Source organism: Tasmannia lanceolata, unplaced genomic scaffold (assembly GCF_043159265.1).
Source record: "Tasmannia lanceolata isolate RefF3 unplaced genomic scaffold, GAP_Taslan_0.1 ptg000037l, whole genome shotgun sequence".
NCBI classification, from domain to species: Eukaryota; Viridiplantae; Streptophyta; class Magnoliopsida; order Canellales; family Winteraceae; genus Tasmannia; species Tasmannia lanceolata.
In genome coordinates, this window is record NW_027518714.1 from 50,713,157 (window position 1) to 50,730,460 (window position 17,304).

General features: G+C 38.5%; 1 protein-coding gene across 1 annotated transcript; it reads left to right on the forward strand.

Annotated features, from left to right (window-relative positions):
- Positions 1–13,985: 13,985 nt before the first annotated feature.
- LOC143862022 (histone-lysine N-methyltransferase trithorax-like protein) lies at positions 13,986–14,931 on the forward strand. The gene has a single exon (XM_077373013.1). The coding sequence runs from the start codon at positions 13,986–13,988 to the stop codon at positions 14,751–14,753; it is 768 nt and encodes a 255-aa protein (XP_077229128.1). The 3' UTR covers positions 14,754–14,931.
- Positions 14,932–17,304: the final 2,373 nt, after the last annotated feature.

Sequence of the window (17,304 nt, forward strand, 5' to 3'; positions counted from 1 at the left end):
CACGATTACGCATTATCTTAAACGGTAATCTAATGTTAAAAATAAAAACGGTAAAACTAATTAAATAATTAGTAAACCTAGAGAAAAGAAATAAAATAAAATGAAAAGGAAAAAGGCTTTTGGCCCACGAGCGGCCGGTCGGGCCGCGTGGCACGCGTGTGTGGTATGGTCTAACCCACCGGGCCACCCGACGGCTCAAGCGCGAGGGTCTTCCTTTTCCTCTTTCTCATTCACAAGACAATGAGAGTGCAAGTATATATAAGGGCACTTTCTCCCTCCCAAACTTCCCATTTAGGACTAAAGGTTTACATATACTTTAACCCTTTTGGAGGGAAGTTCAAATTTTAGTAAAAATCCTCAAACACATAAAGTAATTTTAAAAAAAGGGGATAATTACGTTTACACCCCCTCTAGTTTCTGACACATCCACTTCCACCCCTATAGTTTAAAACATGACAAATACACCCCTGTAGTTTCAATTTGTTTAAGGTAGGCCCCCTCAGCTGAAGGTTCGTCCATAGATTGAAGGGTTAAGATGATCCGATGGAGCTGATTTTTTGGGCACACCCTATCTATGTCAGGACCCATCAAATGAACGCTTTGGATCATCCAAACAATGTGGGCCCACATTATTTGGATGATTTTTTGGTAGTGTTTGGATTCGGGTATGGAACCACATTATTTGGATGATCCAAAGCGTTCATTTGATGGGTCCTGACATAGATAGGGTGTGCCCAAAAAATCAGCTCCATCGGATCATCCTAACCCTTCAATCTATGGACGAACCTTCAGCTAAAGGGGCAAACCTTAAACAAATTGAAACTACAGGGGTGTATTTGTCACGTTTTAAACTATAGGGGTGGAAGTGGATATGTTAGAAACTAGAGGGGGTGTAAATGTAATTATCCCTAAAAAGACAAACCATAAAGGACAAAACTTGAGGCCATTTGTAATTTTAAATTACATATGACTTTTCCTTAAATAAAAGTCTACAATTTTGGCTGTTCTCTTCTATAAAACTGACCCGGGGTGTGGCTTTCCGAAATTGAATCCCTTATTAGACTAAATTGGACTGCGATATTGACAATGACTTGCTCTACACGGACTACTACCAAGCAAACAAACCTTGATGCCCAAGCATCTACTTGAAAATCCCTCTCTATATTAAGAGGGCAACAAAGGAAGGCCTTCTCACTTCTCATCACACTCCATCAGACTACAAGTCAATGAAGAGGGAAGGACGCCAGCATGGGATGGTTAGGACCTTACATCCCCCATGGAGAAGGTCCAAAACCGAGGTTATCAATGAAAGGGCCAGAAGGAAGGTTATCAATGAATTTCACTCCCCTCCAACATTCGGTCTCTTCACGAAGGTGCCATCAAAGCCCACAAACCACTCCAAATTTGCGGACAAATGGGGGGAACACACCCACCCCAATTCTAAGTCTAAATGCAAAGCCAAGGGGACCCAAAAGCTCAAATCATGGGATGTGGCCCTGAACCATCAGTTGACCGCGTGGCATGTTGTAGACAAGGGAGTCGGATTGAATTACACTGGAATGTCTGCCACCGGGATGTTGGGTCGTTTATCTGGATATTACTACGAGGAAGTTGATGATGAGCTAGAGGATGTCATGGAAGATTCGCCCGAGATCTTCGTAGATGGTATGGCGGCAGAATCTAGAGGCGTGGAAGAGGAGGAGGAGGTGGAGGTGGAGGTGGAACCGAGTTGGGTTCGAATTAAAGAAGATGGTGATATGGGATTTTATGATGTGGGACTTTGTGGATGACAATGAAGATTGGTGCTTGGTAGGGAAGATGTGAAAGTAAATGAAATGATTAATTATTATTATAAAAATTAATCATCACCAATGGAGTGTATTATGCATTGGATTATTTGTGTAAAGCATCACCATTATATCATGATTAGAAGACTTAGTTGATGTTGTATGCAATGTTGCTTTGAAAAATTAATAAAAGTACTTTATTTTCCGCCATGTAATTAGGAAAATTATATAAGAGTGCAATTGAAATCATTGATCCCTTTTTCTTTATTAATTTTAAAAATTAAAAAAAAAAAAATCATGGTGAAAGGTTGGCTTTGATATTCTTCCTGACCGAGTTTTTACCCTACATTTTTTTTTTCTTGGTGCTTTTTGGGTTGCAATCGTTAATGAGAGGAATATTCAACGACTACATCTGTAGTAGTAGCATCAAGGCTGTCTTCAGCAAGTGTGTAGGGTTGCAACTTGGGCCGGGTTTTACCCGAACCACATGGACCCAACCCAAAAAAGAACGAGTGGGGTTCCACAATTGTGGTTCTCGGGTTGGGTCGGGTTTCATGGTGAGAAACCCGGTGTATTTTTGTGTCGGGTCAGATTTGTTTGAGACAAACCCGACCCGAGTTGTATTTCCTTATTGGGATTTGCTACTGACCATCGGAGAAGGCATTTTGCAGATCAGACCACCATCGCGGAAGACATTTTGCAGATGGACCGTCCATCTGGGAAATGCCTTTTGCAATGGTCCCTAGCAAATCTATGCCTTATTTATAGTTGATTTTTTACTTTGCAGTAGTCACTGTATATTCAGCCACCAAACTTAGTAAAGCATAAAATTCTGCTAGAGCTACAAAGGACAAGGGACCTTTTTATTTCATTGTAGGCCTTTGATGATACGTTCACGATGCCTTTATTGCTTGTTAGTTAAAAAGAAAGAAAGGTAATGTGAAAATAATTACGCGCACTGTTACTACTGTAGTCATTTACATTTAGGGTGATGATATATTCGCACCCCTGTATGATGATTCGCACCACTTGTAACGTGATTTTGACGTTAAAAAGTGCCAAATGTCTGCCACAATTCACATTATAAGTGGTGCGAATTTATCATCTCCCTACATTTATTGACACTCACTTGCCGTAGTTAGCTAGAAAGTCATTCCCACTTCAGACCAATGTGACTATAAAATTAGGGAAATGATAAATGCGCCCCTTTTCATGACGAGGGACACCCAACAGCAGTGTATCAATGACTGCAGAGGGGCTGATGTACTTCACGTTAAAAAGATTAAGTGGATTTGATTTCCCCTCCAACAAATTCAATAATATAAAGGGCAAATTCTATAAAAAAAAAGGGGGGATTTTTAACTGAAAATCTCAAAAAGGGTTGAGATGGTTAAATTCTCAAAAGGGAGTGAAACGCATCCCAAGGTATGTTTTAAGACAAGAATGCCCTTGAGTTGTTTTTCCCTCCACCTTTTTGAGAAACGGATTGCAATGCATTTCACAAACTCTATTCACCTTTTTTAGCTTCTTCTTCCCCATGCCAAGTGTTGAAAGTCCATTGCCTTTGGTAAAACTCCATTGTACAGCCCCCTTTTAGGATGAATTCAGCACATATTTTTCAAAATTGACTATACAGCCCATACCATAGGATGATCCAAACCGCCCAATTGATGGGCCACCACGTTAATAGGTTGTGCCCCAAAAATCATTTCCATAGGATGATTCTAACCATCCGATCTAAAGAGGGACTTAGATTATGGAAACTTTTATAGATTGGACGGTTGGGATCATCTATGGAAATAATTTTTGGGGCAGAACTTATTTATGTTGTGGCCCGTCAATTGGGCGGTTTGGTTCATCCTATGGTGTGGGCTGTACAGTCCATTTTGAAAAATACGAGGTGAATTTATCACTGCCCTTTTAGAAATTGTGTTCAATTACATAAATACGCTTGGCTTTTGACTTGTTGGTAGGGAAGACCTATTTCTTCATGAGAAAGAGTTTTTATATGGTGTAAACCCATATACTTCAGCATTTTTCAAAAAGTATTGTATGGTACACCATAGGATGATCCAAACCTTCTATTAGATGGGCCACAATGCAAATAGGTTGTGCCTAAAAAATCATTTCCATAGGGTGATCCTAGCCATCCAATCCATAGAGGAAATTCGGATTATGGAAACCTTTGTAGATTGAAGGGTGAAGATCAGCCTATGGAAAACATACTCAACACTTCAAACAATATTTCATGTTCTGTATTTTTGTTTGGATAAAAATTGTCCATCCTCTCGAGTTTCTTTCCACTTTCTCTTAATCCCTAAGCGCTAACTATGTACAATCTAGGTAGGACTTACGACACTTTGATGGATGGTCACACTTGACTCAAAATAGCTTGTGACTCGAACTCAGAAACTAAGATCCAAAAAGCAGTCCAAAAAGGATAATGGATCTAATGAATACTATTAGAATGTATGAACCACTATTTATATCCTGGAACCACTATTTATATCTTGGAACTACTACATAGTGGTAAATAGTGGTATAAATAGTGGTTCTCACTATATAATTAGTGGTTCTGAGTGTTTAAACCATTATGTATACACTCATTCTCACTTTTTATAGTGGTTTTAATTATAATTGTGGTTCCCACGAATCTTGAAACCACAATTAGTGCTTGGAAGGATTTAATTGTTGTACCTTTCATCTAAACGTGGTTCTGAGTGTTTAAGCCATTGTTTATAAATTCATGATTTGAGACCCAATGAAATACTATTACAATGTATGAACCAATAGTTATACCTGGGAACCACTATTTTTACCTCAGAATAGTGGTTTCTAAGTATAATTAATGGTTCTGAGTGTTTAAAACCATACAAATACACTCATTCTCACTTTTTATAGTGGTTTTGAGTGCATAAATTTTCCGATCTCACAATTTAAACTCTCGGAACAAGTATTAAGCCATCTAAATTATCAACCACCATAAGATCTGAATGTTTAGACAAATATTTAACCCATTGTTCATAAATTCATTGCAACTTTGACGCTCAATGAAATACCAGTAGAATGTGTGAACCTTTATTTATACCTCATAACTACTATTTATACCTCAGAACCACTATATAGTGGTAAATAGTGGTTCGTAGGTATAATTAGTGGTTCTGAGTGTTTAATCCCCTATTTATACATTGATTCTCACTTTTTATACTGGTTTTGGCTGCGTAACCTTTTATTCTCACTATTTATACTCTCGGAACAACTATATAGTGGTTCAGAGGTCTACATGGTTGTTAGGACGGTATAAATAGATTACCTAAGTTTTTAAATAGTGGTTCAGATCTTCTACATATGGTCCTCATTGTATTTCCACATTCAGAACCACTATTCAAACCATTTGAACCACTACTTAGTAGTTGAGAGGACTAAATACTAGCTCCCACATATCAACAGTGGTTCCGAGAACAAAATATTGCTTCTACACATTTAAATAGTGGTTTTAATTGTATAGACATGAGTTTCATCCAGGTTTATTCTAAATAGAAACATAGAGAGCAATAGAGATATAGAGAGATGATGACAATATACCATATATAGCATTGTAAAGAGGATGATAACAATAGCAATTGCCTAACAAAACCATAACAAATCCCTAACAAATAAACAAGATGGTGACAATACACCATAGCATTGTAAGGAACATGTTAAACCTAAAAATATGCATGACAATGGATCTATCAGAGAACCTTAGGTTTCATAACCAAAGAAAATAAAGAGATCCAATAAAATCTAGATGTTCTCAAGGGAAGTTTCACTAGTCTGTAATGGAATTTCAATGGAGTTTTATAACAGGCAATGGAGTTTCAGCAATTAGCTTGGGGAAGAAGAAGGTAAAAAGTAGAAAGGGTAGGTGAAATGCATTGGGATCCGTTTCTTACCTTCTTTGAGGGAAAAGCAACTCAAGGGCATTTTTGTCTTAAAACATGCCTTGAGATGCATTTCACCCATTTTTGAGAATTTAGCCAACTCAACCCTTTTTTGAGATTTTCAGTTAAAAATCACATTTCTTTTAGAATTTTCCCTAATATAAATGTACATATGTACGAGCGTAGTATGGTTATTTAGATTGGGACTGTATTACTCCCCATCCAACAATATAAATGTACATGAAGACCAAGGTAGTAGTATGGTCATTTAGATAAGGAAGTGTCATCCGTACAATCTAATGGCTTACAAATAGACATTTGAAATGAGAAAATTTAACGGTTCACACTCAATGCCATGATGCTCTAGAATTGGATGACTACTTTGTCAAATTAGTCAGTTTTAGAATTGGTTGGTTACTATGGCACACTCAGTGCCATGATGTTCTAGAATTTGATGACTAACTTGTCAAATTAATGAGTTTTAGAATTGGTTGGCTATTATGGCACAGTGGGCCCAACCTTTGGTTGATCAAAACAATCGATTTATAAGCCTTGCTTTGGTTCCTTAAGGCGAAAAAATTAAGTAAATCATCTAACTGTTATATCAAATAATGTGCTTTTTTATGTTGTTGAACATGGGCGATCATAAACTATATAGAGACAATGATAAAAAAAAGAAGAGACAGTGGCCTTCTGGGGACGGCTAGATGTATGCAGCCTTACCCCTGCTTTGCAGAATGGCTGTTTCCATGACTTGAACCTGTGACCACCAGGTCACAATGGAGGAATCTTACCGTTGCACCAAGGCTTGCACACAATGATCCAATTCAATAAAATGCACATTATTAGGCTGTTGTGATTAAATGATTGGCATGATTTTTTGGTTCATATGATCATTAGTTTTAGTAAGATAAAAAAACTAAAATTTCTATGCGAAAATGTTGAAAAAATAAAAATAAAAAAAAATTACCCAACCCCAGAAAATTTCTCGGGTCGGGTAGGGCCAGTAGGGTTGTCGAAAACCCGGCGCGCCTGACCTGAGTTGCAACCCTACCTAAGTGTACCTTCTCTTACTTTTTTAGAGAGGACTCGAATTATTTCCTCAGAACGGTCCAGACCTTCTAGCAAACCAACCTTAGATGGGGATCCTCGTGCCTAGGAAGGACCCGCTGGAGTGGGGTATTTAAGCATTGTAGGTGGAGCCGAGTGGCTCTTTGTATCATCTTCTGGCCGATATTTGACATATATCTTCATTATTCTCTGAGTCTGTTTGGAATAGCAATCTTGCCTCAATAGAGGCTGCTTTGTCTCTGTCAGAGAGGATAGAAAGGGTGAACGAATCCTATTTTACCTTTTCAAAGAGGGCCCAAATTCTATATCGAAATGATCCAGGCTAACCATGGAGCCATGATTTGGATTGGATGGCTTACCTGTTGCTGAGGAGGATCCATGGGGGCTTAAGGTGATGCTTTGGGACTGGAGCTCAGAGGTACAAGGGTAGTAATTGCTCACTTCTAAATTTGGGATTGGTTATCTGGCACAACTTGTGTTGAGACAAGGGATCTTGGGTAGAGTACAATATGGGGGTCTGTTGATGGGGTAGTTGCTAGGGCATTGGGTCCTATCATGGCTAATGCTAATCCTAAAGATAAGGGAGTTACTGTACCTTCTATTGAGGCTCTAGTGAAGGCAGAATGAATTGGGATGCTGAGATCCTGACCTGGTGGTGTTTTGGAGGCTTGCACCATTTGACGCTCTTCATCCTTAGAGGTTGTTGAAGCGCTTGAGGATGGCTCTGAGTCTAACAAATGTCTTTGCTGGGCTTGGCCAAGTGGGTTACGCTTCCATTTCCTCTAAAGCCTCATCCAAGTCTGTTCCTGATCCTTGATCAGTGGCAAAACCAGCAATTAAGATTGCTTTTCCTTTCCCTACTCGGGCCTGGGTGGTGCTAGTCAATGGGTGGTCCTTGATTTCAACACACAGTCTAGCTGATATTGAGATCACCGATCTTGTTGAGCATCAAATGTAAGATAAAGGACTACAGAAATCAATGGTTTAGCTTTTCTTCTCTAATGAGGCTTGTTGGATCAAGGGTCTCTATTCATCCCATGATGGTCTCAACAGCATCTGCGGGGATATGTGGCAGTGTGTAAAAAATTCCCTGACAACTCGCCCGAGTCGACAAGGATTTTTCTTGGCCGCGTTCTTCATTGCACCACATCTGCATTACGCGTTTTGCCCTACAGGATCGATAAAAACCTCGTTGACTCATCCGAGTTATGGCCGCATCAACCGCGTCAACCTCATTCTTGGCCGAGTCCGCACCGAGTCGACTAGGTTTTTTTTTTTTGCCGCATTCCACATTACATCCGCTTTTTTAAACACTGATATGTGGTGTTTGATGGAAACAACTGATCCGATTTTATGCATATGGCACACGCGGGTAAAAAATGTGGCGGTTAGAAAGAAGGCTAACAGTCATGATCTTGTAAGCATTTTTGAATTGACACTGCTTACTTAGTTACTTTATTGAACATTTCTCTGGTGGGTTATTATCAAGGTTTAAAATTTCGGTTTCGGTAACCGTTTCGGACCCCACCAAAAACCGAAATTTTGGATTTCGCCGAAATTTCAGTCCGAAATTTGGTAATTTGGTTCCAAATTCCGGACCCAAATTTTGAAATTTCGGCCGAAATTTTGTAACAGTTTATTTTTTAATAAATAATGTCATTAAACCGAAATTTTGGACCAAAATCCGATAAATGGCGAAAAATTGAATTTCGGAAATTTTCGGTTTCGGTCCCCACCGGTATCCGAAAATTCGGATTTCGGTCGAAATTTTAAACCATGGTTATTATAACACGGGAGAGAAAATATAAGTTTTCAGGTAATAAATCAATCCTTTTATAAGATGCTATTGGAGCATAGGTATTTGATAATTCAGGTTAACCATTTTTCCATCTTGTCTTTTATTGAGCACATTACTTACAATTACTTTATCCTATCAAATTTCTTGTTTGGCATAGAGAATGGTCTCAGTCACATCCCAATTGTAAATTACTATTTTGTCCATACAATCAATTGTAAATTACACTTTTGTCCATCCAATTGTAAATTACCCTTTTAGCATGACTTTCCTAGTTTCCTCTATGACCTTGGAATCCTCAGCGGGTACATACAAGATACAATGTATTCTACCCAATTGTACCCTGTTTGGAGTGCAGGAAAAATATTTCTAGAGAAATTTTTTTCCTACAAATTTTCTTTTTGCTTCCTCAATTTAGGGGGAAATGATAAATTTTAGGGATACCATTATAAATTAAAGGACCACGTAAATAAAACTTGAACCGCTGTGGTTCAAGTCACATTTTTCATATGTAATCAAACAAATGAAAATCATGAAATTTTGGAAAAAAAATAATTATTTTCTAACTTTTCTAGAAAATCCCTGCAATCCAAACAGGGCATGCAAACACAACCAATTCAGCCGAACTTTCATAGTATCAGGGCCAAGAACAAAGTCCCCCCTGCAATCAAACATGGTCGGACAGGATAATAGCATCTAGATCATCAACCTTTTATTCTAGATTACCATGATCACACAAACAAATCTAATCAAGTTAATTTTCTAGATCTATTATGAGTTATTCTAAACTAGTCATGCAAATTACTAAAATACAAAAATTGAGATTTAGAAAACTTACCTTGATAAGTCATGGTGGATGATCGTCTGAGTTGGATGTTCTACTGCCTCTTTGGATGGCCTGCTGTATGATGGGGAAGATCTCCTTATGGTCATTTACATTTCAATAGAGACCTAACCCTTTATTTATAGCAAACTCACTATTAGTGTTCCTACCCATAATAGAACTCTAACAAGTTTAATCAATTTAATTAACTAATAATTCTGATATAGTTAATTTTGTTAGAGTTGGTGCCTTAAAAATTAGTGTACTTTGCTTATTTATCAATAAAGTTTCATTCCATGACATCACTAGGTATTATTTATTTAAATATGTGAGATGTGCTTATGATATTGACACATATTTGTCCTTAGGGAGCAGAGTAGAAATATCATGTTCAAGGATTCATGGATCCTAGGGTGCAAGGAGATATTGCTGGAATTTTTTTGGTTCTTGGGATTTCTGTGGAACAAAAAACTCCCTGGGAGATTGATGGAAAAAACAAACTCCCTAGAAGTATCCCCGTAAAATACAAATTCCATGTTTGGTTGCCAGAATTTTTTTTGGTTCTTAGGATTTCTGTGGAGCAAAAACTCCCTAGGAGATTGGTGGAAAAAAAAACTCCCTGAAAGTATCCCGGTAAAATAGAAATACCATGTTTGGTTGACCGGACTATGGTGGAAAAAAAATGCTTTGTTTGGTTGCTTGAATTGTTGGGAAGAAGAAAAATTCTTCTGCAAGGTTATTTTTGGTTCCTGGGAGTTTTTTTTTCCAGGGTAGGGTTTCGTGCGGGGTTATTTTGGTTCCTGGATTATTTTAGGCCCAGCAACCAAATGTGGGTTTCCTGCGGAAATTCCACAAAAGTCTTAAGAACCAAAAAAATTCTGGCAACCAAACGGAGCTACGGACATGAGACAATAGGACTATTCTACCAGACAGGACCCTTGACATGTCCTTTGACCTGAGGGATCATATTGGTATGTGGGCCCGTCATTCTTTCTTAATTAATCTAATAGTTGTTCTTTTGAGGATCACCTTAGGGGTAGTACTGGAATGTGGGACAAACTATGAGGCTAATAGGGTTACCCGAATTCTTTGACCCAATTATTGGAAAATCATTTACGGTTTTGGTCAGAGCAGTAGGCCTATAAAATTACTTGGCCAGATGGATTTGATAAAAGGTTTATCAAATGTTTTACAAAATATTATTTCAAGTGGTTTAGCAAATGAAATTGTGGGCCCAAACTGCTTGACTAAAAGGTATACCATGAGTGGGCCTAAGGCGTAGTGTATGTCCACCCTCCACAGGACCCATCTATGTAGATGAGGGATGGAGAAGGGACTTTCACATATTAGATGTGATTAGGGGTAAGATGATTTGACGGTTATCTTCAGGATTACGTCTCGATGGAGGCCACTGATCCAATGCGATTGTAGTTTTGACTACGGAGCAAGATCGTAGTAAGCTCACCATTGAGTTCTGCAGTGTTGACCGTAGAATCCCTATAACGATCCACTTACAACTCGAATGACCCGTTTATATCCTTTGGATAGGGGTCCCGTATTTATTGGATTGCACGGACTAATTATTTTCGTGGCGTTTGACTCAAAGGGAAAGACTTACATAGTTCTATTGATGTATATTCACTATGGGACGCAAATAGAATACCAAATTGGTTAAGTGTTAACCAAGGGGTATTTTGGGAATTGCATATTAATTGGATGGAGCTTTAATCCTATTGGATAGAAAGATTTTATCTTTATTTAATTAGAGAATTAAATGAGAGAGAGAGAGAGAGAGAGAGAGAGAGAGAGAGAGAGAGAGAGAGAGATATTTAATTTAAATTGGAAAATCAAGTTGGAAAAACATATGGGATGAATTTTGGGGTGGTCTCACTTGCAAAAAAATAGGAAGGGAGTTGCTAGGAAAAGAGAAAGAGGGATTATAGGAGATTTGGTAGGAGAAATTGTAGGAGAAAAAAAATAGGAATTAATTTTTTTCCACTTATACCCTTGTTCTCCAACAGCAAGCTACGTTTTTATAAGATTAGGGTGGTCACCCAATGTTTTAAAAAGACTCCCACAATATTTGGTTTCTATATTTGGTTTCTAGTTTCCCAAAACTAGTTTACTAGTTTTACCGATTTGAATCCAAATGAAAAAGAAACTTTAAAAGCTTTCAAGGATAGGATACCAACACTCTATAAACACATTGGGCACGTTTTTGGCTGCTCTCCCATGCTAAAAAAAAACACGCCTAAGTGTGCTCTCCAAAAGGTCCAACAATTTACTTTTTCTCTCTCTTCTAGTTCTCATCTTCTTCTTCTAGTTTTTGAGAAAACAATCAAAGCTCCATCAAAAGGAAGATTATTTCCCATCCAAGGATCTGATATAGATCAGATCACATATGAGAATAAAAGTTATTCCCAATCCCTTTGTGCAACAGAAAGGAATCCATCGGTTCGACTTGCAGTGCCGCGATGATTAGATCGTTCGTAGCTGTTCGAGGAGTAGATCACGCAAAAGGTTTCTTCTCAACTGTAAGGTATTTTATTTATCTTATGTTTTATTTGGATTACCATCATATCATCTAGACCCTAAGATTCTTGGGCTAAGGGTAAAATTGATGTAAAATTTTTGTTCAACGTGATTTCTATTTCTGCTACGCATAGCGATTTTGCCGAAGGGTTACAACCCTTCTAACAAATTTATGGTTGTTGCTCATCTATGTTTTTCGAATTTTTTTCTCTTCACGATCTTCATGCAGTCATCTCCTTTCTTTTGTCTTGGATCCTTTCATTTGCCTCGATGGGAAGATGTTAACCCACCAGAGTGGAGACATTAGCTTGGATTTAGAATATATCAGATCTTCTAGGATATATCAAGATTTGATCATTGGATGGTAGATTAGGCAAGAAGTTAGCATAGATTAAGCAATTACGATTGATTTGGATACTAATCAATATTAGGTTAATCTTTATTTAGTTATTTTTATTCTTATCATAAGATCTTTCTATGTTTATCTCTTGAGTGCTTTATATAAACACTCATTAGTTTCTTTATAATGAATGAAGAAATTTAACCCCAAAATTGTGTCGTTGCGCACGAATTAAAGGAGGGTTGGCCCTTCCCTCGAAGTGGGTCAAGATCAAGAGGCTGATCTTCCCTCTAAAAAGATCAATCATGTTGCGAATCGATTCGGGTTCATAATTTTGTATAAGAGCAGCACAATCTGACCTCATGGAGAAGAAAATCGATGTACCAATGAATCAGTGGGATGAGACAATTAGAGAGATTGAAAGACATCTAGCTTCTATGAATGCCAAGTTCAATAAGATGATACTATCAATTGGTGTGAAGTTAGAAGAACCTCCATGTCCGCAGAAGCTAAGTGAAGATTTCAGCGAGAGCACCGTCAAGAAAGCTTGTGCAGTGAAAAAGAAAAGACAAAATAGAAAAAAGGGAGAAAAGAAACGGAGAGAAAGAAATAAAAAATGAAAAGCCATAAAAGAAAGGCGTCGATGATTATCAGTGTTGTCAATTCTGACAAGGTCGTCGCCAAAAAAATCTACCATTTCTATTCCTCTCAACCTGTCCGACGCCATCAAGATGATCCCCATCCATAACTATCTGTACATCAACATTCAAATTATGCTAAAAAACACAACGAATGAGCTTTGACGGCCCGATGATAATGGTTTGAAAACGAAGTTGCCTCAACCTTTGATGACAATGTATGAAATTATGGCTAGTTACAAGATGAAGAGAAGAAGAAAGTGAGCAAGAATAGAAGAGCGAAGAATTTTGGAAAGTCCTATGCAAGATCTCATTTTTCACTGATGGGTAATCTCCAATCTTGAGGACAAGGTTGATTTCAAGGCAGGTGTAATGTTACAAGCCTAGATGGTTCCCACTAGAGTGGAATAAATTAGTTTGAATTTAGAATATATCAGATCTTCTAGGATATATCAAGATCTGATCATTAGATTACTTAGATGGTAGATTAGGCAATTAGGGTAAATTAATCAACTAGGATTGATTTGGATACTAGTCAATATAAGGTTAATCTTTATTTAGTTATTTCTATTCTTATTATTAAATATTTCTAGATCGTTCTACGTTTATCTCTTGAGTATTTTATATGAACACTCATTAGTTTCTCTATAATGGAATGGACAAATTTATCACCAAAATTGTGTCTTTGCTCATGAAAAGAGAACTAGCCCTTCCCTCGAAGTGAGTCAAGAGGCTAATCTTCCCTCTAAGAATATCAATCCCTTTGTGAATCTATTCAGGTTTAGATGACTAATTGAGGATCTCACATGGAGGACTTTGTAAGGAAATGATATTTCCACCGCCTTTCCCAGCATTTCAATTTCCACCTTTTTTTTCTTTCTCTTTGAAAATAATCTCAATCTCAGGAAAGATATCAATTTCCTCCAACAAAAATAGATATTATTCTAACAGTTCTATGACAATGACTCCAACTAATGGGAATCTTTGCACATGAAAGGCACTAAACGTATAAAAATCCCATAAGCTTTTATTTATTTAAGATGAAGGGAAGACTATATTGGACAGCCACATAGACAATGACTTGCTCTACAAGGACAACAACCAAGCAATCAAACCTTGATTTCCAAGCTTTCTCCTCCTTTCCAAGCATCTACTTAAGAAACTCTCTCTATATAGAGAGAGCAAAAACGAAAGGCCTTCTCAATTCTAATCACACTCCATCAGCTTTCAAGTCAATGAAGAGGGAGGGACGCCAACACGGGATGGTTAGGAGCAATAGAATCTTACCACCCTCATGGACAAAGCCCAAATCCAAGGTTATCAATAAATTTGACTCCCCTCCTACTGCGGGGCTCTACACGAAGACGCCATCAAAGCCCACGAACCACTCCAAATTCACTGGCAAATGTGGCCGGACTATGTGCCCGGGGTGCCACACCCACCCTGTTTGTAAGTCTAGTTACAAGGCCAAGGGGACCCACAAGCTCAAATCGTGCGATGTGGCCGTGAACCATCGATTGGCCTCTTGGCGAGTTGTAGATAAGGGAATCGGATTGAATTACACTGGAAAATCCGCAACGGGAATGTTGGATCATTTATCTAGATATTACTATGACGAAAATGACAATGAACCCGATGAGCCCGAAGATGCTGTGGAAGATGTGGACGAAGATCTGTTCGTAGAGGGTACGATGGTGGAATCTAGAGGCGTGGAAGAGGAGGAAGAGGTGGGACCGAGTCGGGTCCGAATTGAAGAAGATGGTGACATGGGTTTTTTTGATGTGGTGTTTGTGTGGGACTTTGTGGATGACAACGATGATTGGTGTTTGGTAGGGGAGATGTGAATGTAGATGAAATGGTTAATTATTTTTAATAATAATTAATTAATCATTGCCAACGGAGTGTATTATGCCTTTGATCACCATCACCATCACCATCATATCATGATTAGAAGATTTATTTGGTGTTCTATGCAATGTTGCTTAAAAGATTAATAAAAAATAATTGATTTTTCTTCGTGCAGTTAGAAAAATTATAAGAGAGTCCAATTGAGATCATTGATCTTGTAGAACATCAAGTGTAAGATACAGGACTACATAAATCAATGGCTTAGCTTTTCTTCTCTAAAAAGATGCTTGTTAGAGCAAGGGTCAAGATTCATCCATAGTTAGCAAAACTTGATTCAGCAATAAAAAGGGACGGCAAAAATTCGAGTTTAATACGCTTTTGGTTTTAAAAACGTAGTAAAAAAATGGAAACACTAAAAATTCATTTAAAATTTTGTAATTTATAATATCGTAGGGCTAAACTTGGAAGGGACTTGCTAGGGTCCATCCCAAAAGACATTTCGTAGATGGTCTGTTGCATGTCAGACCAGCCACACTTGATCACTTTTAGCAGATTTTGTCTTCACTCACTGTGTGGCTGGTCTGACATGCAACAGACCATCTGCGAAATGCATTTTGCGATGGACGCTAGCATTTCCCAAGTTGGAAAGTTGGCCAAAAAACATGTTTATTACGTCTAAAATGTTTTCCTCTGAAAAAAAAAACAGAGTTTGTTTTACTGTAATAGTTTTAAACACAGATGTAAACAGCAAACCATTAAATCGGGTTTTAAATGCTGTTTTTGCTAACTATGGATTCATCATATTGGAAAGTTGCCTTATTTCCCACCCACTGTAGGTGGCTTGGGTGGGAAGGCAAAGGCATGAAATAGAAACCTTTGTTTTAGGTTTTAGAAAACCTATATGTAAAAAGTGAGGCAAGAGAGGTCTTTTCTCTTGTGGTGGAAACGGCAAGTGGAGATTGGGGGTGTGTCAGCTGCCATAAGGAGAGTGAGAAAAAGAGAGAGAAAGGGAGAAATAGAACGAGAGAAGAGGTTTTTTCTTCTCGGGTTTTTCTCTTGGGTTCTTTTTTGGATTTATCTCTCGGATTATCTCTTGTGTACGGTCTTGGATTTGAGAAGCAAGGAAAGGGTTGCGGGTTTGTGGGTTTGTGATTAATCCATTGCGATCCTTGTATTTTGTTTTTCTCATAGTGGAAGATCGTGTTTCTCGCCCGTGAAGTAGGCTTGGCCGAATCACGTAAAATCTCGGTGTTCATCTTGTGGCTTGATTTGTTTATTTTATTTTTTCGTTTAATTTGTGCACGATCGGATTGGATTTGCCCGACAGATTTTCTTAACAGTGATATCAGAGCTCAAGTGGAGCGATCGTCGAGGCCGGGTGGAGCGATCGTGGGTGCTGTTGTTGGATCGCGGTTAGATGGATTTTTTGAGGTGAAATGATTGTCAAAGAAGATTCTTGTTCGAGGTGCAGCGCTACACTGAGAAGTACGAAGTAATCTGAGATGACGGTAAAATTGAGTTCTACCGAGTTCAACATCGACAGATTTGACGGAAATGGCAGTTTCACCCTATGGCAGATGAGGGTGAAGGACATCCTAATTCAACAGGGCTTGGCTAAGGCTTTGAAGGAAAAGGATGAGAACCGGAGAAGATGACGGGTGCTGAGTGGGAAGACATAGAGTCGAAGGCGGTCAGCACGATTCGACTATGTCTAACAGATAGCGTTATGTCTAATGTTATGGAAGAAGAAGATGCACCCAAATTATGGGAGAAGGTAGAAAAGCTTTATATTTCAAAAAGCTTGGCCAACCGGTTGTATCTGAAGTGACAATTGTACGGGCTGAAGATGCAGGAAAGCGAAGATCTTCTGGAACACATCACGGTGTTCAATGGGCTAGTTGATCAGCTCCACAAGGTTGACAAAAGGTTGAAGAAAGAAGATAAGGCCCTATTACTTCTTACTTCACTTCCTGATTTGTATGACAACCTGGTGACGACTTTATTGTATGGTAAGGATACGATAAAATTGGAGGAAGTCACGACGTCGCTTTTATCGAATGAGATGCGGAAGAAACATATTCTTGGTGTAAGTGAAGAACAAGGGTTGGTTGTTCATGGTGGGAATCAAAGAGGAAGGTCGTCGGACAGGGAATTAGGAAAAGGCAGGTCAAGATCCAAAGTCGGCGGAAAGGGTGTGCAATATTACTGTTACAAAGAATATGGTCATATCAAGCGGGATTGTCCAAAGCGAACTGACCTGATGGACAATGGTGCTACGAATGTTGTGGTGGTGGCAACGAATGAACAGAGTAAAGTGTTTGGAGACGTTCTCACAATCTCCATAGGTAATTACACTTCTCCTCATGATGAGTGGATTCTAGATTCGGGGTGCTCTGTTCATGTATGCTACAGGAGGGAATATTTTGATACGTTCTAGGAGACAAAGACGGGTGTAGTGTCCTTGGATGAGGGGTCTACTTGTGACGTCACGGGAGTTGGGACGATGAAGATCAAGATGTTTGATGGAGTGGTTCGTACTTTGGGTGG